At 45.9% G+C, this 22,617-nt stretch overlaps 2 protein-coding genes across 8 annotated transcripts in view; one reads left to right on the top strand and one right to left on the bottom strand.

The window, feature by feature from the left end:
- LOC124486941 (trans-2,3-enoyl-CoA reductase-like) overlaps window positions 1-22,617 on the top strand; it is a 38,718-nt gene that overhangs the window by 7,424 nt on the left and 8,677 nt on the right. Inside the window, exons 2-12 of one of the 3 annotated variants that reach the window (XM_047048843.1) lie at window positions 495-546; window positions 4,033-4,077; window positions 7,092-7,195; window positions 7,407-7,516; window positions 7,776-7,881; window positions 9,911-9,983; window positions 11,460-11,503; window positions 13,860-13,917; window positions 14,860-14,945; window positions 15,090-15,135; window positions 15,243-15,302. In XM_047048843.1, coding sequence (XP_046904799.1) covers window positions 495-546; window positions 4,033-4,077; window positions 7,092-7,195; window positions 7,407-7,516; window positions 7,776-7,881; window positions 9,911-9,983; window positions 11,460-11,503; window positions 13,860-13,917; window positions 14,860-14,945; window positions 15,090-15,135; window positions 15,243-15,302 — 784 coding nt within the window. Of the gene's footprint in view, window positions 1-494; window positions 547-4,032; window positions 4,078-7,091; window positions 7,196-7,406; window positions 7,517-7,775; window positions 7,882-9,910; window positions 9,984-11,459; window positions 11,504-13,859; window positions 13,918-14,859; window positions 14,946-15,089; window positions 15,136-15,242; window positions 16,061-22,617 lie in introns of those variants that run through there. The other 2 variants (XM_047048841.1, XM_047048844.1) reach the window with 2 other exon arrangements.
- Window positions 16,045-22,617, bottom strand: part of LOC124486939 (phospholipid-transporting ATPase ABCA1-like) — a 116,171-nt gene continuing 109,598 nt past the window's right edge. For all 5 annotated transcript variants that reach the window (XM_047048837.1, XM_047048835.1, XM_047048840.1 and 2 more), the window contains 2 exons: window positions 20,598-20,841; window positions 16,045-16,937 (listed from right to left, as the gene is read on the bottom strand). In XM_047048837.1, coding sequence (XP_046904793.1) covers window positions 16,809-16,937; window positions 20,598-20,841 — 373 coding nt within the window. In that variant the 3' untranslated portion in view covers window positions 16,045-16,808. The remainder of the gene's footprint in view (window positions 16,938-20,597; window positions 20,842-22,617) is intronic.

Raw genomic sequence — 22,617 nt, 5'->3', positions numbered from 1 at the left:
GTATGCTTTTGTGTACTTATCAGCAATGCACAGAGATGGGGAGGAGAAGCTGCTGGAAGGTAGAAAAAGAAGAAAAAGTTTTTATCTGTTTTTGTGTGTGGAAACACTCTCCTAGAGGGCACCCATACTCTGTGGAGGTGTGACAACCTCCCTCTGCATGACAATCTTCAATCCACACTCCAACTGTTTCTGAGGGCGAGGAGGAGGAGGCCGAGGAGGAAAGGATGGGGTGGAGGAACGGTAGGATGGTGGCAAGGAGGGAGGGGGGGGGGGGTTGACAAAGAGAGGAAGGTGTGATCGCTCGGCGACTCTCCTGTCATCGCCTGAGGCGCGGCTCACAATGACGTTTGTTTCTCGTGTCACCTACCTCCGACTGAAATTAGGACGGGCCTCGACAGTCATAAATCACTTCCTTCCTGCCCCCTGGTTTCCACGGCAATAAACGAAGGTCGCTACTTAATCACTTTTCATCTCGTCTCTCTCTCTCTCCACAGGTGCATCCCTCCTCAACTGTTCTTGACCTGAAAAATAGATTCCATAAAGCCTGTAAGTATCGTCTTTGTGGTGGGCGGTTTTCCCGCCGTTTTCCCCAAAGTGCTTTAGCCGTAGGCATGGGCGTTGGGGAGCGAGACAGAGAGAGCGACAGAGGGAGAGGGAGGTTAAAGGTTTCACCCTTGTTTCTGTTGGGGGGGGGAATGGGGGGGCTGACTTGCTGGCTAGGTGAACGTAATTGGATCTACTGTGTGTGAGAGAGAAATCAGAAGGAACTCTGGCTAAGAAAAGAGGAGAGATGGCAACAGGAGGTGAAGGGGGGGAGCGGGAAGGGAGGGTGGGACGAGGAGAGGTGAGAAGGGTATTGGAGAGAGAAGAATCTCTCGGCCTTTTGGAGGTGAGCTTTTTTGGTAATCCACCCAATGGGCACACAGGCTCCTATCGCTATCGTTCCGTTTGCCTTTACTTACAGATTGATTCCTCAACACTGAAATTGACAGTGTGGGGAAAGCTTGTTTTTCCTAGCCGTGGATAGATTTTATGTTTACAATTCGGGCACTTGCTATACATTTATGCAGTTTTTCAGCAAAGAGCTAGTTGATTGTCACATCCCTCTTCCCTGGCTGTCGCTGTCTGTTACTGAGAAGAAAAAGTATTTAGCTCTCAAACACTAGGGGGCAGTATCAGTACATCCATTGTGATTCCCAGCTAATCAATACTTCTCATTATTCACAACCACTCTGTCTAAAATTGTCCTACCTCAGAAACATGCCATTTTACAATTGATCACTCTCTAAAGACCCATGGACAGTTCTGCTATTCACTCAGTAGATTAGGGACGATAAGAGGAAGATAATGGTTTTACATTAAAAAGCACAGTATCATCAAGCACAGTTAGGATGTTGAAACGCCGGACAGCAGGAGTTAAAACATTCCCATACCATATTCCCCACCACCAGCTATGTAGATGTTGAATGCCTGATGGATATTGGTAGAGGGGGGAAGTAATAGCCTAATACTTTTAGGTACAAGTAATTCCACCTTCGAAGCATCTCTTTAGTAGACATCAAGCAAACAGCTCTCACTCTCGCGCTCACTCTCTCTCATGCTCACTCTCTCTCTCACACTCTTACTCTCTCTCTCACTTTCTCCCTCCCTGTGTTAACTATTATTGCTACACTCTAGTCTCGCCCCCGTCTCTTTCTATCTGGGCTTCCTTAGTCTCCCTCACTTGAGTCCCTCCCCACCCACCCCCTCACTCAGTCATACCCCGCTTAAGAAGCCCCCCCCCCCTCCCCACCCCAATCAATTTCCATGATTTCAGCCCCTTGCCTCTCTCCTCAAAAGACTATCAAGTCATACGTCTGATGTGTGTGTAATAACCCGTTAGCCGCGGCATGTGCTCGTCCGTTAACTTCCCCGCGGATGGCCTGTGGGTTTGGGCGGAGCCTGCTTCGCGAGGGCAAGGCTTCCAACTCTCACAGCTGTTCTACATGTCGCCCCCTGACCACCCCTGCCTGTCACGGCTGACATTTATCAAAAGCTGTGTGGCCTTATGGTAAGACGCCGTTCCTGGAGTACTTCCTCTTCTGAAGGAATTTGGAGTCCCGGAACGTGCCTTTCTGAATATTCATGAACTCGAAAGTTCATAAATAACTTTCAATCATTTTTTTTCCCATTGTGTTACCAAGCTACCATAGAGATGTGAGTGTTGCAGATGCAAAACCTTGAACGACAAGCCAGACAAAGGCCAACATGCCGTAGTGATGACGCTCTTGGTTCCCAGCATGCCTTGCGGCAGGACAATACACTGGTGTCAGAAATTCCAGACCCGCGGGTGGACAGAGCAGGAGAGGAGATGGAACCATCAGACTTCTGGCCCTGCGAGCTGAGATCCCGACGGGAGCGTCCGCTCCCTGCTCCAGCCGGGCACCTCGCTGGGTGTGGAAGTTGGGATGTTCTCTGACCCCAGGAGGCGGGAGAGTCTGCTCCCAGCTACCGCCTGGAGGATTCACTCGAGGCAGAGGCTGGTGAAGTTGATCGACCTTGTCCTGCCGGAAGGCATGCTGGGAAATAAGTGTCACCGCTACTGTACATGGCCTTTAGCAGTTGTTTTTTAACAATTAAAAGTACGATTTAGGACTCGTCTCTGAGGAATGACTTTCCGACACACTGCACTGCCTCACTATGTAAACTTGGTTGTCAATTAAGGTTGGGGACGGTTGAGGTCGTTCATATTTTGATTTCTGACTAACGTGTAAATATTCGACTTAACTCGGTCAGTGGAAGATGATATAACTCAAAGTAGTCTGAACAGAATAAGACTAAAGGTCTGCTTTTAGGGGGAGGGGGTGTTGAATTTACTTTCTGACGTTACAGAAAGTTTTCCGATTTTCGGACCAGCTTTGGTGTGACGAACAGCTTTCTGGTTTGTCATCGGAGAAGTTGAGGAATGTTTGACTTCGCGTCAGTGCTGCTGCCACCACCTTCACACCCCCGCCCGTTTGGTGGGGAAAAAAGTGTGAAAAAGGTGAAGACAAAAGGAAACCGTTACAGCAGGCGAGTGCTAATCTATCTTGGTGAAACTTGTACTGTGCTGTACACACCATCCATTGACAGGCGGCGCACATAGCCACATGTGCCTGAACACCAGGGGCTTTTAGGCACCAACCGCTGCGCACACATGCCTCTGAAGATGTGTAGCAGTCATGCGGTCCCTACGGGGAGTTGCTCGTTAACAGTCAGCCATGCCTGGTCCCGGCATATCAAGTAGCACCACAATATCAACCTCATTTTTTCTTTGCCCGTTTAGCTTTTGTAAAACAACCCCGTCTTATGGCCTTACTGAAGAACCGCATTGGTATGATTGGGGATCATGGGCAGATGTGTTGGCCTAAACTTTTAATGGCAATGGACCTGACAGACATTGAATGCTTAAGTATGAATGCTCAAGCATGATACGAGGCTATGTTTTGATGCAAGATGGGAAATATGGAACAGATGGCACATTCACCTAATGTGAAAAAAAATAAATAAAATTACAATCAAACTACCTTGATCAAGTTCCAGACGAAGCCAATTATGAATCAGTCCCCTAAATGTCTTCATCAGTTAGATAAAGACATTCTGCTCACCGACAGTCGATGAGAACGAACAAGCTATTGGTACTGTCTCATTCAAGCGGAGAAACACCTGTTGCTTTCATTTCAAATGTAAAGAAGGAATCCTCAGTCTACAGCTCTGAAACACTTTCCAAAACCTTAGCTTAAGGAGTAAATATGAACACATATGTCAAGGTACACCACACAGAGAGTGACAGAGAATGAGACAAAGATAATTCAAGATAAATGCATTATTAGCATTATCCAAGGCAGTGTACATCATTACCTTAACTGTTTAGGCAAACTGATTCTAAGGTATTGAATGATTAAAAAGACAATGACATTGGAAAAATTCTACCAACTGTAGATGTTTTGGCAGCACCAATACTGAGTCATTTACAAATTCTCAACTTTCTTTTTCTTCCATTCTGTGCTTCAGGCCCTGCCCGACACCCGTGCAGAACTGGACTGCGGATGAGTGTCAGTAAGTATACATAAAGTTGGGACTTCTTCAGCTTCGAGGAAAGATTCACAAGGAGTTTGAATGTGGTGAAACTGTTTTTCTTGTCAGTTGTTTTTGAGGATGGGGGGGGGGGGGGAAAGCTCAGTCAAAATGAAAATTCCATTGATGCTTCAAACAAACTTCCCCGCCAAGTACAGCCAACAATGTCTCCACATGGTGAACCAAGTTGGCTTGGCTCAGCACGGAACAGCTCATTAATACTAGGTGGGGCTTGGCTGGGTAAGTTCCTCACTAGGCTGTAGCAGACATTAGGCAAGTTATTAAAAGGTCCATCATACTCATTAGCAGGTGGGCCCATATGGTGCCCGAATAGTTCCTTGCATCAACACATATTTGTCTAAACTCTATAGTCAACCTCAATTTATCTCTGAGATGAATGTCTCGGCCACTTCATGGTTTACTTGCTGTGTTCCAAAGTGGTTCTATCGTTCGTGGGGGGGGGGGTGGTCTCTATGAAAAAGAAAACAGCCTAACAATTAGACAGGCTTGAAAGACGACAGGAAACAGTGGGTACTTGAGACCATCCTGCCTCTTTCGGTTGCGCTGAGGTAATTACTGAGAGACATAGAGCTATCATTAACATCTTCAACTCGCTTCAGAACAGGGAGGTAGGGGTGCCCCCGGTGACCGTATCGCACAGGCTGTCGCTTTACCACAGGGGCACGGGGCACAATTTGCCTCGGACCACTTCCTCCCCCCTCTCTCCTCTAATTTCCTGTCATTCTTCACTGTCTATCCCAATAAGGCAGAAATGACAAAAATGGAAAATCCAGATCACAGATAATTACATGAGAAAAGATGCCAAATGGCTCGCGGACAAAAGCGGTATACAGTATCTCACATAACCCACAGCAGAACGTGGAGGAAATGTCGGCTCAGATGGAGCCCCTCAGCATTCAGAGTCCTCGGTGACGTCACGAGGAACGGCTCTCGCAGGTTTAACTGCGAAAGTCGCCTAGAATGCCGTCCGCACGCTTGATTATCGCCTCACGATACCGTTCACAGCCATTCCATCTTTTGTTATCCAAATGGCATCAACGTTCCATGCGGGAACTTTAATGAAAGCGCCAAAGTTTCGCAGCGAATCCATCTCTGTCTTTGCCGCTGCCGCTGTCATAATAACAGATGCTGAACCATCGAGGAGATGAGCAACAAGGACACCTCGAGATAAACAACAAAGAGATAGATGACTTCATATCTCTTTTCCCATCATGAGAGAGGACCTCTCTCTGGCTAAATTCTGGAGGATGGGCATCCAGGGTGTCTGTAATCACATTCAAGCAGTCGGGATATTTCTTTTTTTTCTCCAATGAATCAGACGAGATTTGATGGTGCACGTAATCGCTCATCAAAAGAGATCAGCGATTGCTTTCCATAAAAAAAGTTTGGCTATCAATCTCAATGTCGATGCAATTTCCAGAGGAAGCTCACCATTGCACCAGGTCAAGCATTTTGACGCTCGTCACAGCAGGCTGTGGAAACCTTGTCGCAGTGTGTGTGTGTGTGTCTAAGTGCTCTTGTGACACTGGCATCTCTATCTTTTTGTGTTGTGGATGGTCCTGCCAGTCAGTGCACCTGCCACCTGTCAATCATTCCCCTCCACGGCACACAGGTGACCCTCATTAAGCAATGGGCCCATCTGGGACTGCAGTGTGTGTCTGTGAGGGAGACTGGTGTCTGTCATTGGGTGTGTGCGTCTGCATTAAGGTGTGTGTGTGCGCGCTCATCCAAACAGATTGGGCTTCAGACGAGGCCAGGCTTCAGGTCGTCTCCCTGAGAACCCCCATCGCCACGGTTACACTGATGGAGGAAATATGGCGGCGTTGCCGGGGGCAACCTTAATGGAACCTTCCCAGCTGTTAAGGAGCGTCACCGCAGATGTCCCCTCCATCCAACAATGGCAGGGGGATGATAAATCCTCGGCCCCTTCCTGAAGATGAGATCTCTCTAGGACCACAGGCGGTAGAGAGAGAGTGGGGGGGGGAGTACAGTGGGGATGGTACAGTGGTGTCAAGATCACTATTAAACTTGCCCTCCAAATATTATTGGGATCAAACCGGAGGACAAACTAATCCTCCTCAAAATGAGATATGGCTTCCAACGTTGGGCACAGTGGAGATTGGGTATGAGGACGGCTTAAGCTCCTAGAGAAACGTAACGTATGTCTCCGATTAACTCGCCTTGGCGTGTCCAGACATGCATCTAGAGTGAAGCAATTGATTTGTTTTCCCAAAAGGAAGTTGGTCTACTTGAAGCATATTTTTTATCTCTATTAAGTTATTGTTTTGCTTTCAGCAGTGTTGTCTTTTATATAAGGTGAACTACATCCGCTTTCACATGTTTTTAATCTAGCGATAATGTCATAACTTACCCTATAGTACAGCAAGGTTAAATGTTCGGTGAAAATGCGTTACTTTGTAAGCGTGTCCTTTCGGCTGAACACCCTATTAAAAGACCTCAAATCTCAGATGCAAATTTTCAGCACTTTGTCCCTCAACAACAGATTAGATTTGAGGTGGGCGGGAGGGAGGGGAGAGAGGTGGGGCGGTACGATAGCTGCATTTTGAAAGAATAGCAGGATGGAATATATTTGCATCTATCTGCTGGGTGTAGGATCCAAATAATGGTCATGTCGGTAGCTCATCAAACCCTCGTTTAGAGCTTTATTGGTTGAATGAGAGGAGGCTCATTTAATTTCCTGCTTGGCCTTACAGAAAACAAGATGATGCAATACGATTGCATTGTCACACCGGCACATGGACCAATGTTCTGTTATCATACCCCATCTGTATCTGTAGGAATTGCCTTTAAACTGTGAACCGTTGCAACGTGAAGCATAACTAGTCGATGTGCCGTCAATGTTCGCGATAAAATCAATTTCTCTCCCTTCCTGTATGCATGTGTTGGTGAGCTTTCCACAAACAAGCTGTTTCTTTCTCCTCACCGCTCTCCTTCCCTGCCCCCATCCCCTCCAGACGGCCCCTTCCTCAGGGACCAATGTGACCTGAGGTCCGTCGCCACGTCCCCCCTGCTCTCGGTGTACTCTGAAGATCTGGGCCGCCAGGTTGGCTGGAACACGGTAACCAACCCCCCCTCCCCAAACAGTGCTTTCACACTGTGGGATGTCGGTACACTTGTTTGACCTAGCGAGTTGACAACCTGCATGCTGTCACTCACAAACTGAATGAAGAAAGTCATGGAAGCTCGCCTGCTTTGTTTGAAAATAGAAGCTAGTCGATCTTAATGCTTAATCACGTCTCCAACCTTTTCCCCCCCCCCCTTGGCTGTAGGTCTTTCTTGCGCAGTATGTGGGGCCTCTGCTAATATATCTGGTGTTTTACCTCCGACTCTCGAGCGTGTACGACGACGCGACCCAAAGACGGCGCCACCAGGTGGTGGAGTAAGTAATAAAGTATCCCTCCATGCCACAGAGACCAGATCAGATTACGCTCTCCTAATTCACTGTGAGGTTATTGCATACATTTAGGAAATCTGGTTAAACGACCCTAATAGTTAATTTCGAATGAGGTTTTGGACTATCGGCAGTGATGTACGGTACACGCACACACCTTATCAGTAAAGTGGAGCAGAAATGTAATCAAATAACTATGCCTCCTGACAAATGACCAGCGTTTTGACCCCCCCCTTCTCCATTCAAGCTTGGCCTGCTTCTGCCATTCTTTGCACTACGTGAAACACCTGCTGGAGACCCTGTTTGTTCATAGTGACTCTGACGGCTGCACACCGCTGGGAGGCCTGCTCAAGGTGCGACACAAACAAGTCAAATTAAATGCCAACCATGGTTGTCATATTTCGGCTTTGTTTTTCTGTTTTCATTTGCGCACAGGTGCCTGCTTGCTTTCCTTTGTGTCGCTACCTGCTGTGGCCGCCAAGGGCCGGCCACGGGGCGTGAGACACTGAAGGCTCTGCACACAAGTCAAGCCTTTTCCTATGACCAAAATAGACTTGGATTGCAGAAGTCACTGGGGAGACAGGGTTTTAAGGCGGAAGCCTCTTTTCGGAGCCTAGACTCTTTCCGTCTCACTTTTCTCCATCAGTTCTGTGTCCTTTTGGCATGCTTTGTTGGCATGGGGAACCAGGGGAAGGGAGGGAGCTCAGTGGCTCCACTGAGCCCCGAGAAGGTGCCCAAACGTGGCCTTTTACAGAGGCCTTTAAGCCCTGGCAATCGATTTCTGTTGGCAGTGCGAGCACACGTCCACCTGCGCCCACACCCCTACACACCCCCCTACACACACTTCACCTGACGCAACACAAGGTGTGCAGATGGATCGGCATGCAGAATTGATCCATTCATTTTAACCAGGGAATGTGCATGCTCGTCAGTCATACCATTAAAAAACGCACACAAGCTTTGAAGTTCATCTCGTCTACTTCAGATGCTTCACAAACGTCCTTCTCGCTTTGACCGCGCGCTTCCAGACGAGACGGACCGAAAGAGACCCTTGTCCGTTACCGTGGGAGACCGCCACATGCACGTCCCCACACCGGGGGGGCCACATTTGCATTTTCTTTAAATTGCTTCCTTGTCACTAAGACCAGGGGGCCAAGCCAGCGAGGATGCTAACGATGGCCTCGTCTGCTCGTCTCCAAGAGGATCCTCCTGAGTTTTGCTGAATGCCAAAAGGGCACATTAGCATTTTAAAGCTACATGAAAGAATGTGACTGCCCCTCCCCCACACACGGAGTGACCGGTTAAAGCTGATAAAATAATGGGATTCTGGCGCAGTGTTTCATACTAAACAATAAAGTGCAAAATAAAAATGGCCATGCTTGTTACGTTGAGGAGATTAACTTTATGGAAATGAGGGCCATTGTTACAGAGAAGTCATAATTTTCCGAGACTTGTAAAAGGATTGAGTGTATTAAAACTCTAGTTATTAACAAAGAAAACACATTTACGATGATTTAATAAGTTTAATATTGGATAAAGGACCTTTCCTTTTTATTTCAACAAAAATGTCTGTCTGACATTCTCTTTTGTGTTAACTCGAGTAACTCCACTTTGCACATACTCAAAAGTTGACAACAGACAGTGGATATTGGCTTTTTTTCCAGGAGTGTTGTGTTTGTTAATAAGAGGATTTACTGAAGCGTTCACACAGCTGGCGACGCTTTTGGAAGGTCAGCCATTTTTGTGTCCTTCTGTTTTGTGTTTTTTTATCGTTTTTTTTTATTCCCTGACGCAGCGAAGAATATAGATGGTAAACATATGCATCTCCTCTCTGTTTTCCTGCCGACTCCACTTATCTGCCAGTGCAGTGTGCTGATACTGTTGCTTTCCTTGCAGCAGCTACCACACTCACTGGATTCAAATCTGGCTCGGAGATAGAAGGACTTTGCTGAGCCTACTTTGTATTCCAAAGACGGGAAGGTCAAACCTCATTTGATTAGAGGAACAGAAAAATATGTCTAAAAAGTCCGGCACAGCAGTGGACCTGGGGCTCACTTTGCTGTGGGCTTAGCCCAGGACTGGTGATGCTCTCCATCACCACGACAACACCGATGCTTGGGGAGGGGAGGGGGGGGTTCACTTCTTTTGTGTACGGCCATGAATCCCTCAATCAAGACGGGGAACAGGGGATGAATTATGATGTGCTCGGATCAGGCTCTGGCGACGGGCATGCCAATGCGAGGTGGCGTGTGAGCTGCATTAATCGGCCGTCTTCTCTGGATTTTCCCCCCTGCCCTGAAGAGGGAGGAAAACACTGTGGCGAGGCGAACCGTTCAATTAAATAACGGAAACAACCGCATATGTCTTTTCTTTCTCCTGCAGGTTTGTGCCTTCTACTGGGGCTTCACCTGTTGGCTGGGATACTACATCAACCACCCTTTGTACACCCCTCCATGTAAGTACCGCTGACCAACAGACACGTTTTATTGGGGGGGACGGGGGGGGGGACGCTGCCTTTCGTTTTCGCAGTTAGCGGCGTACCTGTCCTCCCTAGAATTAGCATAACTGTGGCAGGAGTGCAGCTTTCGACATCTGCTCTGGGCCCGCGAACACGGCCGGCGCTCTCTGCGGGGCCGCGAAGCCCCGTCAAAGTGAATAATGAGAGACTCGCCCGGCGCAGGCTGCGGCGGGCCAGGGAGGTGACGTGCCGGGGGCAAGGCACGCTGGGAGCCGCGCGGGCCGCGGCGTCGGCATCTCCGACTCGGCGGCCTCGGCTCGCTTTCTCATCCGCCGTCGTCGTGGTTACGCGGCTGACAGGTTCCGCCGTCAAGCGGCTCCGGGAGCAGAGACCTTTCATGATGTCAGATCAACGGAGGGAGCAGAGTGGCGGGCGGCCCGCCCACGAAACAGATTGGAAAGCGGCGGGAGGCCGTGGTGCCGAGGAGAGGAACACAGCTAGAGAGAAGAGCTCGTCTGAGCCTTGAACTCTCCTTCAGTTTATCCCTCCCTCTTTCGTTCCGTTCCCCCTCTCTATCAACCTCGCTGCGAGCGTACCCCCGCCCCTCTTCCCCTCCACTCTGTCAGACGGCCGGGGTTTGAAGTGGCGAGCGGCCGTGATGGCGAGTGCTCGTTACTTCCGTTCTGTTGACGGCGAGATTGGCGGAGCGCTTTCGAGAGATGCTGTTCTTTGGAGTCAAAACCACAGGAAATGTCAGGGACATTGTTGAGACTTCACGGCCCACTCTCTTGGGCGAGACGCCTCAATTGAAACCAGCAGTATACAAAATCAAATGGAGAGGATGGAAAACTAGCAAATTAGATGGTATACGCAATATTTTAAGGTACAGCTTACGACATGGAATGACAGTTAACTTTGACCATGACAGTCTCCATATAGCTCAGTCCACTCATGTCTACACACAACACAACAAAGATGACACTTTTGGGCTCGCACACATTTGAACTGAAGTCTAATTTGAGTTGGGCTGGATTTTGCCACATATCTGTAGAACCTGTAGAACTCGAGACAACATTTTGTAGATGTTTCTTCACAAAAACAAATCTCATATCATCATCATGATCCTCTCATCTCATACAATACAGGAAAGGCACCACACGCTAGTTCAGTAACTTGAGTAAAAATAATTTAAAATGAATTAAACATACAAAACATCATTACACTCTCAATGGGGTTTGTGTCTGTGAAAATCATTGATGGTTTCTTATAAAAAAGGCACAACAGGAGGTATAACGCGCGTCTCTAAAGAGCAAATCGAAAAATAATTGAAATATTCTCAGTTTATAGGTTGGAAGCCAAGTATAAGTTAAATGTTAAAATAGAGTTCAATGAAATTAAGCAACTTTTTCACTCTGTTCTTATTAGGATGTCATCAACTTGACATATATCCTGTTTTCTTTTATTTTCTTCCAGATTATTCCGGCAAGCAGGTGATTCCTTCCCTGGTTTGTTTTTTGGTGAGTTGCATGTCATGTAGGATTGTTGCCATTGCTACTTTTATAGATTTGAAAAGACGGTAAACAGTTTGTCATTGTGTATTGCTGTAATTTCTGTATTCAGTATGACTCATTTTGGCCCGAACTCAAGCACCGTATGATAATAGCTACTTTACTTCCAATTCCAAGTTACAGCATCGCAGAAGAATGCCAAGTTAGTCGTCTAGTCACAGAAAACAGCTACTTTAAGAGACATTTTTATTAGCAAGCCCCCGTCACAGTTGAACCTCTCCTCTTCTGAATTGTAATTCAGTAGAGTTGAGAAAGCCTCTAGTGTTAGAGCAACATTTCAGCCTAACCAGTAGAGAAAACCGAAGGACGCAACTAAAAGCTGTTCTGTAAATAATTGAAAAGGAAGTCGTTGTGTAAACAGCCGTTTGAGCACAAATCTCATTTATATTCACAAAGACGGAAGGCACATAATTACTTTTACTGTGTTCTGATAGTAAAAGGCTTTCAGACTTGGATTGCCATAACCTTGAAGTTGAGATTTGGCAATGTTTGCAACGGCACTTGTGATTTTTGAGATGTTCGCGGATCCATGTGAAGATATCATGCTGAGAAAATGTACAGCTACCACTGCTGTGAAACAAATGGCAATGGCAGGATCGTACCAGATCAATTTGGCCTGATTTAGTCGTTAAGCCCATTCTGTAGAGCAGAGGGATGTGCTAATGATGCATTTCCATCAATACGAAAAAAAAACGCTTCCACTTTTCTCATTAAAATCATGACGGTCATTTCTGTAATGTTCAGAAAAGACAATTATCTTTTGTATTACTTGAGAAAGAGCAAAGGAGAGCCGAAGTAATGATTTGGCAGAGTGACTGCGAAGGTGACTCGGAGCATGTTCAATTATTCATATGTACATAATCGCTCACTGCCCCGTCATGTCACGCCATGAAAGTGAACCCTGTAGAGGACACCCACTCTCTCTAATAGAGCAGAGCAGCGTGGGTATTTCAGAGGCAGTATATCTGGCCCGGGGAAGACCCCCCCCCACTGTGCGCAACGCTTAAACATGTCCCCCTGACACCGCGGTTGCGTAGTAACCGTTTCCCCGGTGGAGTTTCCAAATGAACTTCAATCCAAACGAAGGAACGAGGCATCCGTTGAATCCACACCGGCCCACGGTGGGGATTGTCAGAAAGGAGAGAGCTGGCTGTGGAAAGGCGAGCGGATAAGCTCAAACACGCCTTTAACGAAGGTGAGGCGCTTTGGCTTGTCATCTCTGGTATATCTTCCCATCTCCCTGCGAGAGAAAACCCTCCAGGGGTCTGTGATTAAGTCAAGCCGGCATCGGCATGGAGAAGGGAGGGAAGTATGTCTGCCTGCTCTGCACACTATTAACTTCCCAGGGGTCATAAGCTGAGATGGCTAAGGTACTTACTATTTCTCATTAATGTCTCACTTTGGATGCGCGAGGTGTTGAAAATCAAAGGTATGTCGGCATTCAAGCCAAGATACAAATGGAAGCCAGGCAAGGGGTCTGGAGGAAACTCATCTAAGCCTTTCTTGGGTTCTGCAATCATTCACCCGGAGCTGTTTCCCAGAAGTTGCTTCTGTTTAGAGAGCGCATCACGCTATATGATTTAAAGGCATGATACCACGAGAAGTAATACGGCTTTCTGACTATCTGTCCATGGAGAGTTCTAGTAAGAGACAATCTTGAAAGGTGCTTTATTTGGCACCGTTTAGGCAATGGATAAGCGGAAGTCACATGTTGAACTCAATATGAAGATAATACAAATGTCAGTAAACGGTACAGTAACGCATAGTCTCACTGTTCAACAGGCAAATAGAAAGCAGCTAAAGTATGGTCTGCACAGTTCTGGTAGGTAATTCACTCGGATGTTGATAATAGGAACAATTTATCAACCAGTAGATGCTTTGTTTTGATGCTTTGCTTACAGTTCTATGTCTGAGAAACCCTATTTAACCCAACCTGACACTGTGTCAGAGCTACTACACATACTGTATTATCTATCATCCATATGACACACAGAGTAGAGACCGAACCAAACACGGAGGCTGGCGACACGCACACACACTCAGAAGTGACACATTTCTCTGGCAGCAATAATGTGTTGGTGAGTTAGGCGTCGATGCGTGTGATTAGACGTACATAAACTGACGGTCGTATTTTAGTTTATGCTGACTGTCACCGTGCGTCTAAACCGGATTATCTGGGATGGTCCCCCCCCCCCCCAGGATGTATATCTTGTCTTGAATGCCAATGGTCTGTTCAGTCTGTGAAGCCACAGCAACGTGTTTTTGTTGTTGCTGAGGCAGTAATCGGCATCTGATATTCCAACAGATCTGCGAATGCGGCAATCTGTGCATCAACATCAGTCTGGCGAGACACAAACAGACACGTAAGTGCATCTGAATGAGATCTGCCATGACGGTAGAGCTACAGGACACGAACTGGGGGTCTGCTTCGATAAGCTCCCTCTCCTAACCCTGTTCAGAACTGGCAGAGAGATGCGGTTTTCCTGCCCTCTGAGGGTTTGAATTTAGCCTGTGGCATCCAGTTCTACCCAGGTAAAAAATAAATAAGTATACGAAATCTTAGCATACTTTAGTATACTTGAAGACTGACTCATCATCAGTATACTTCAAGTTATTGAATGATTAGTTAATTTGAAGTGTGCTATTTTGGAACAACTTATTTTGTACTAAGTATATTTTAGTTGTAATTAAATTGTACTAAAGCACAATTTAAAGTGTATTAAGTGTACTTTTATGTGCTAAAGTGGAACAACTTCAAGTATACTTAGCCGTATACTTAAAGTGTACTATGTCCATATACTTATAGTGTACTAAGTAAACTTGCATATATTTGCATTGTTACCAAGATTATTTTTAGCATGCATTTTAAAATATACAAATAATATGTTTAAAAACAAAGTTCCAGTTGTACACTTTAGATATTAAATTATATATAAGTTTTAATTAAAGTATGTTTTTAAATAATACATTTACTAAAAGTGTACTGTAGTAAAAAAAAATTGTGTGTTCAAGTATTAACGTTAAAATTGGTAAAAGCATGATGGTAGTATACTTTTTATACATTCACAGATAGTACACTTTTTCTTAGTATATTTAAAATGTACTATTGAAAATTAGAATATGCTTGAAATACTCTAAAGTATACTTTTTTTTCACCTGGGTAATGTTGTTCTAATAAGTTGTGGCTGAGGCTAGACACCTTCCGACAAACAAAACGAGGATTGTTCTCTTTTATTGAGGGACAGATTTCTTTAGTGCATGTTTTTCAGAGGCGTTTGTTTGGCCCATTGTGACCCTGTCTGCAGGTAATGAACTAACACATCCTACTTCTACCTCCAACCCCTTCACCTGGCTCTTCACACTGGTCCACTGCCCTCAGTACACGTACGAGGTAGGAGAAACCCAGACGTCCAATAAACACGACACATTATTGTGCAATGTACGTACGGTGTCGTTAAATCGGCCCTGGGTTGTTAAATGACCCAGGGCCGCCTCCTTGAATGTGGGAAATCTGAACGTTTTCTCTTGTCTTTAGATTGGCGCTTGGCTAGCGTTATCCATCATGACACAAACTGTTCCAGGTACGGTAGTTAATGACTAATTGCAAGTCAATGTTTCACCCAGTTGTATTTAAACTTCATATGGTATTCATATAGTATATATGGTATTTATCCACATCCTTCTGTAGTGGCGGTGTTCGCTGGTCTGCTGACTGTCCAGATGCTTCTGTGGGCAAGGAGGCGGCAAGGTAGATACCTACGGCGGGTGAAGAACGCTAGAAGGTTCTGGAGAAAAGCAGTTATTCCCTTCCTCTTCTGACTAAATGGGGTCAAAGGTCAATTTAAGGATACTGATATCAGTACAGTGTCATGAGTGTGATACTTTTTAATGTCATTGTTATTGTCGTGTACACAGTGATAGGGGTCTGAAGGTTGTAAGGAGAATGAGATGTTGAACACCCGATAGTTCCATGAGAGCTGGGGAATGGGGAGGGCAGGGAGGACTGGGTAGGATGCATGAAAGGACTGTCATGTTTGAGAGTAGCAATATTCTTTTACATCCTTTAAAAGTCTCACAGAAGGAAGACTGACATAAAAAGTATGCATTTCTGTCTGTTCATTATGAAGAAAAGGATCATTCTGTCTAAGTGAAACGACTAACTGTCGTGCGTGCAATTCAGAGTTCCTCGTCAAAGCTGCACATGTGAGTGACAACAAAGATGGCATGCAATTTAAGACTCATAGGAAAGGTGCAAATAACACCGGAAAATAAATAAATAACGAGGCACTTACACAGCTGAGAGCAAATACTAAAGACTAGCTGAACAGATCCAACTGACGTTTAAACAGGGCCCAATGAATCTCTAAACAAATGAAGCAAATACTTTTGAAATTAAACTCGGGAGTCGCTCTTTGTCTTTACAATTTGTGTAAATGTTTAATCATCTGTCTTGGCATAAAGCAATATTCAGTACAAATAGGATGTATTCCCCCCCCTCCCCCCCCCACATTTAACAAGATAGAAATGCACTGGCATTGAGTGACATACAAAATTATGCATGCATAGAAAACTCAAGTTATCCATCAGTAGAGGAGTACCAATTGGGCTCGACCAACATAGGCCTTGAGGGATATTGTCAGCAAAAAAAATACCCCCCCCTCCAGAAAAGCAGAGTAGTAGCATAACCATTTGAAACAGTAAACAAACATATCCTTTTAACTTCTGCTAGGAATTCCTGAGTCAGGTATTGTGTTGTAGGCACTGCAGTAAATATACAGATTTTGGTATTGCACAAAATACATGTTAAGCGAAGAAGTGCTAGACTTAACATAAGGTTCCAAGTCCTCATTTGCATAGCATAAATCTTTGCCTTTATTGCTCAAATAATGTGCTGTGTTATGCTTGATTCCTTTGGGATCCATTTAAATAGGCATACATTGAATACAAAAGGCTGGTGATCCCCACTTAAACCAACTTAATTCATTTCTGGATACAAACATGGAGGTCAGATTGCACATTAGATGTTAAAAAAGCATGTCTGCAGAAACATTTCTTAAAAGCTCAAGGTACAAGACAAATTCAATTGAGATTTCAACGTAATTGTTTTACAAGGTACAACTATTTGATATATCTAAAACGTGGGAAATGTGCTTAAAAGCACAAAAAACATTGCGTATAGACCCAGGACTTGAGGTAGCTGGCATGGTGTGGAGGGGTTTACCAAGCAGACAGAACCAGGAAGTGGGGATGGGACTTAGACCTTTTCTGCAGTCAGGGATTTCTTCAAGGCCTCCATGGGCACCTCGTCTGACGTGTCCACAGGGTTGTCGTAGGTCACAGGACCGCTCTCGTCATGCTGGTGTTTCGCAAAGTTCACGAAGACCTGGGCGAGGCGAGGGAGAGATGGTCAGACACACTGGGGTGACACTTTTGATTCGAGCTGAGGGACAAACTGGAGGACACAACTGGGCATCTGACGGTCACTTCTGGAATCTTATGTTTGAGCATGAAAGAATATTTAGGGTGCTTGTGTTGAGGAAATTGGGCATCCCTGTGTACTTACATTATTGACTAATCAATAGAACTAGTCATTGGAAACTAGTTAGTATGTTCTCATGTGAGCTTGCTATTAATGAGTAGATTGTGTTTGTCAGGTCGAATACATATTTGGGGTCAGGAGAAAGTAGTGTGTAAACGTCTCTTGTGATGACGACAGGGAGAGCTCCACCTATGAGTGGCAGATGTGGAGAGAACCAGACCTACACAGTACTTTTTCCTGACCCCGAACATCTATTCAACCTGACAAACACAGTCCCAATTTCCTCCACATCAGCTATTGTTATCTCACATATGGATTATTCCCTCCCTTACTCGTCCCTCAGTTTTTGCACTAGAGTAGACGTGAAAAAGGTGTCAAAGTATTTGTCTCGTAGCCATAAGTGTTGCTGTCACACTCTGGAAGGCTCCGTATAATAATTGTCTTAGATACAGCAAACACAGCTTTGTGTTTTAGTAATGTGAAAATGTAATCATGCCCCATGACAACTCTTTTCATTCTCCAAATGCTAAAAAACATTTTGAACATTTGATATAAACTGAATCAATAGGTTAGGAGGTGATGTAGCTCAAATAATTGCCCCAACAGAGGGGCCTACGAGTACATTTCAACACGTCCCCAGAACCTGTACCTTCTAGTTAAGCATAATAAAATAAAAACAAGCTACTTTTGGGTTCTGCCCTTTCCAATGACACAAGAAAGTGTCTTATAAAAGATCTATTATGAGTTCCTTATTGTTTGGTCTTTGAGTGTTCACACGTCCTGGCAATATTGAACACCGGATTTTTTTCTTCAACAATAGTTTCAAAGTCACTGAGTAAAAAGAGCTGCTTTGATTCATGAAAAGCAGCAACAAAGAAAGGAACGTGAGATGAAAATGCACTGCTATTTCATTAAAGACCTATATATTTTCTTTCTTTTTTTAAAGAGGAAACGAGTCCCTGAAGAGAACAAATGTCTAGATGGTTCCTGATTAGTGTTACCAGAGCCAATGATGATAAGCACTTATGCCCAACTCTTTTTCTACAAACAAAACAGTTTATGGGGCAACTTTCACTTGCTCCGCCTTGTCCATTAGGACCAGCCTATGAAGTATATCTTTCTCAACAGTTACAGCCCATAAAGTGTTGGGGCACAGAACACATAAACATACAGTAGACTTTTAGGCATGAAACAAGTGCTCTTTTATATCTTTCTTAGACTGCCCAGACGTGAGAGAATAATAAAAAAGCCACCTCCCTCCTCCAGCCTTTTGAATCCCCTTGTGAAATGATATCTCCTCTACTAACTTTGTGTCAAAGAGAAAGCGCAGAACTCAGTTTTTATCAGCCTAGTGTATTTCATTTCAGTAGAAAGGGATTGTTCTGCCGATTTCTCCCAATCTGTTCTGGTGTCAGATAATGTCTGCCATCTTAATTGGAGGTAGAAAGTTGTCGGCTCGGGGAAACATAGGAGAGAGTAGTAGGTATGTGATACCTTTTGAAAGACAACCCTGGGCCTAAGATCAATTTAAAAGATGTTTGCAACACCAACTGCAGACTTGAGTTTGCCGGAAATGAACCAACGTGAAACACAGAGTTTGTGGAAAAACCTCAGCATGACCTTTTGTCAAACCAAACATTGTAACCATATCAGAAGACTCAAAATAACAAAAGTAAAAATTCTCCATTTCTATAAACAAACATCTCCCTTTGGATCCTGCTGCTGGCTACACTTTGCCTGAAGACATGAGGCTTGAAACATCTGCTGCAGTGTACCTAGGCATCTAGAAACCACAATACCTCCTACCCACTCACCTTGGAAAAACTACACATGCAGCTCGTCAGAGTCGGGCTGTTCCTTGTCAATGTTTCCCAAGCAACATATTTCAAACAGTTCTTTAAAGTGTTCTTGTGACAAGGTCTGCTCGACATACTACAGCACACAGATAATCCATGCATGTTTTTTCCCCCTCAACTACAGCTAGTTTATCTTTGCGAGGTTGAGGACCTCCATTCTATGCTCTGGTGCTGATGAGTGACATTTTCTTAATGACAGATGGATCTGGGCATTAATTCTTGTATGGAGGGGGCATCTGGGTGTTTAGGAGATGGCTGTTGAGGCGTGGAGGGAGAGGGGAAGGACACAGCCATGCACAATTAACCTTCCCCATGTGCGCCAGAGTCTTCCCCAGGACAGAGGCATACTCTAAGTACAGGCCTAGTCCACTTCCAGCTATCAAACACACTTCGGTGGTGGAGTGTGCAGGCGTCATTTGTCCTTAAGGGATTTATCGAATGACAAGCTGGATTGTAGACTCCGAAGAAACTGTCCGGCAACAGCTCAGTTGTATATTTTCAATCTCAATAGTGGATTTGTGGGAAGGATTCTACCCAGTGTTTTTCGGGTAATATTGATAGCGCAGTATATTGCTCAAGGTAAATACGAAAATGCCTTTTTTCCCCCCTCCTTGGATTCTAACATTCAGTTAAAATATATCTCCAGTAAAACCCTACCAGTGACCCATGAGTTCACGTGGGCTCTGTGTAAGTCTTTCAACACCAAGCCCAGAAGCCTGTGTCTGATGCAGGATCAATAAAAATTGTAGTGCAAGGCGGGCGTTACACTATAGGTCAGCGCTGCCCTCAATAAATCAACATCTGAAAGGTGACCGTCTGGGTCTCAGTCCTCTTCTCGTCTGCAGTATCGTGTTTTAACATGCTGACCTTACAGCCTGGCCAGGATTTATTTACTCCCTGATCTGGTAAATAGAAGCTACTGCAGAACAGGCATTCCAGCATTCAGGTGCTTTTCTTTTAGGGGGAGGGGGGGGAGTGGGGGGGCTGGGTGGGGGGTTGGTTTGACACAATAACACAGACAGCCGTGGAGAGCCTCTTGAAAAATAAAGAGGGCTGTTTGGTTCCAGGCATTCCCTCTACCTCCCCCACGGGGCGAGCGAACAAACCTTTCCTGACCTCCTCCAAAGTCACGCCTTCCCAGAGTCCTCCGCTGCTGAGCTAATGGGCGCCTTTGAGGTACAGACACACACACACACACTCGCTGCTGAGAAGCCGGATCGCCTCAGATTGAGATTCACTCAGAAAGCACAAGTGCAGTGACTGTCACGGAATTCAATTCATACCTGTGACTGACAGACCGTTCGACTGGACTCTACTGTTCACTGGGCCAGCAAGCCGAATGCTAGGCATTGGTTTGGAGAACACGGGTGAGCGACAATCATCCGTTTTTCCAAGCCTCTGTGCCACTGTTTCAGATAACTTGATAAGCACTGAGAGTAGTAGTGTCACTGTAGACGCAGAGCATTGTGGGTGACAAGGACACACACTGCAAGAGGATACAGGCCACATTCCTGGGCGATAAGACTGATCCCTACAAAGCACGTCAACACTCCCTGTGTCACGCTTCCTAGTTCAACACCTGCCTGACACTGAGAGGAAAACTACAAATGAGTGTGAGGAAATACGAGAAAATGACGTGAGGGGCCACCTGATCCAGGGTGGTCTGCGACACCGAGTAGTCCTCCACGGCCAGTCTCTCCTGGTGGGTGGTGAACTGGCTGAAGATGGTGGCCAGGGCGCCCTCGCTGTGTGGGAGCTGGTACTGCAGCGTGTTGTGGTGCTTCTCCTTCAGGACGCTGCCGGGGAAGGTGTCCTGGACAAACTCCTCCACGGGGGCCAGGGTGGGCGGAGACCCCCCGACGCGCACGATCAGTGTGTAGCCTTCGCCAAACCTGATGCCACACACACACATATTTATATATATTACCAGGGGCGGTGACAGCGCAACACACAGACACAGTGATGTACGTACACAAGTATCCAAAGAAGGAAAGGCAGATTTGTTTGAGGATGTCATGAAGATGACTGACATGGACAAACGCAAGCATCGACCAAGGGAGATACGAGTTCAGTCACAGACACACGAAAATCTAATTTAGACTGTTCCACGGTAGCAATTGTAGCTTTTCAAACCTGCACAAAGTACCGTGTTGTACATCCAAGGTAAAGTTCACAGTTCTGCCTAGGGAAACCAACTAAAGTGCTTGCATTTCCCCTTCTCTGTATGTGGCATGACACAGTAGCTGCATGTGCACGGCTATCACAGAGGGGGGGGGCTGGGGATGGAGGGATGGAGGACTGCAGCGAGGGAGGGAGGAAGGGGTGGAGGGAGAGAGGTAGGGAGGATGTATAATTGATCTTAATTTCCCCGACTGGCTGAAAGCTCCCGGCGTGTCGGGGTGCACAGAGGAGCAGGTGCCTCGACGAGGAGGTGAGCGAGAGAGAGAGGGGAGAAAGTGAGAGGCAAAGAGCTGGAGAGAGGCGTGAGACCGCAAGATTGCGTGCCGGAACATCCGCCAGGCTTTCGTATGAAGGAGTGAGCCCCCCCCGTCTCCCCCCTCTCCGGTCCACTTATCCCCGCACGGCTTGTGCTTGTTGATCAGGTGCACGCGCCGGGGAGGACTGACGTCAGCGCTTACATTGAGACCAAAGCGCTGAAAGCTCGTAGTGGGAGCTGCTGCAGGAGGCTCGCCCTCTGGGCACAGTGGGAGGGGGGCCGGATGGGACGCTGTGTCAGGCCCGGGCGGACGAGCTCAAGAGCTGCTGGACAACAGCGGCTAAAGGTAAGACATTTCCCATAGATGTGTTTTTCCTGACTCGATGCTTGGAAAAACGAAACGTATTCAGAACGAGTCGCAAGACCACTAACTACACACCACAGTGAGGCCTAAGAAGATACAAATAAGATGCAAAGAGTTTTTTTTGTGAAACCTTACGAAATTAATTGAAGAGGAAGGTAGCAATGAAGATTCATTATGTGCTTGGAGGTTAGTGTGTTAGGAGGTTATGTCTCTAAAGAAGGTACTCAATGTATAAACAAAACATTGTTACAAAGACCTTGGCAAGTTAATTACTTGTATGGCAGAGTCATAAGGAGGTCTTGCTAAATTAAAATTTTTTAAACACCCATTATCAAACGCTCCAATCTGGTTACATGACTGAATGAAATTGGTCTGTGTCTTAGATACTAACGAAATATTCCAAAACCAGGGCCAGGCATACAAAGTAGATGCTTATTGTTGTATAAAATACTTCACAGAGTGCCAAAAACAACCCAATAATTAACGTTCAGCAATAGTCCTTGCATGATGCTAAGTCTAGCGTGCACAGAAGCAAGACACTTTGCCTTGTTATTTTGTCGTTAGCTCTCTTATGACCCGTTGTTTTCTACCTAATTAATCCCTTAATGTTACATTTACTCATGGAAGTGTCCATTGTGCCTGGTAAGTGCTACGTGCAGGAGGAGGCAGGGGCTCCCTCAGTGGCAATTAGAGTTATGGTGAATGGGCAGCCTCCATTTCCCAGGGGGCCGAGCGAGGGGGGGAGGTCAGTTGGCTACAGGCCTTGTGAAAAGGAGGCAGGTCCTCCAGTAACAAGATGGCTCAGAGACGGCAGGGGGGCGATCATCATTCTGTCAGGTCACTGATGAGATGCAACGTTTAAAGCAC

This window comes from Hypomesus transpacificus, chromosome 25 (genome assembly GCF_021917145.1).
Source record: "Hypomesus transpacificus isolate Combined female chromosome 25, fHypTra1, whole genome shotgun sequence".
NCBI classification, from domain to species: Eukaryota; Metazoa; Chordata; class Actinopteri; order Osmeriformes; family Osmeridae; genus Hypomesus; species Hypomesus transpacificus.
The sequence above is the reverse complement of the archived record's forward strand: the minus strand, read 5'-3'. Positions and strand labels throughout refer to the sequence as shown.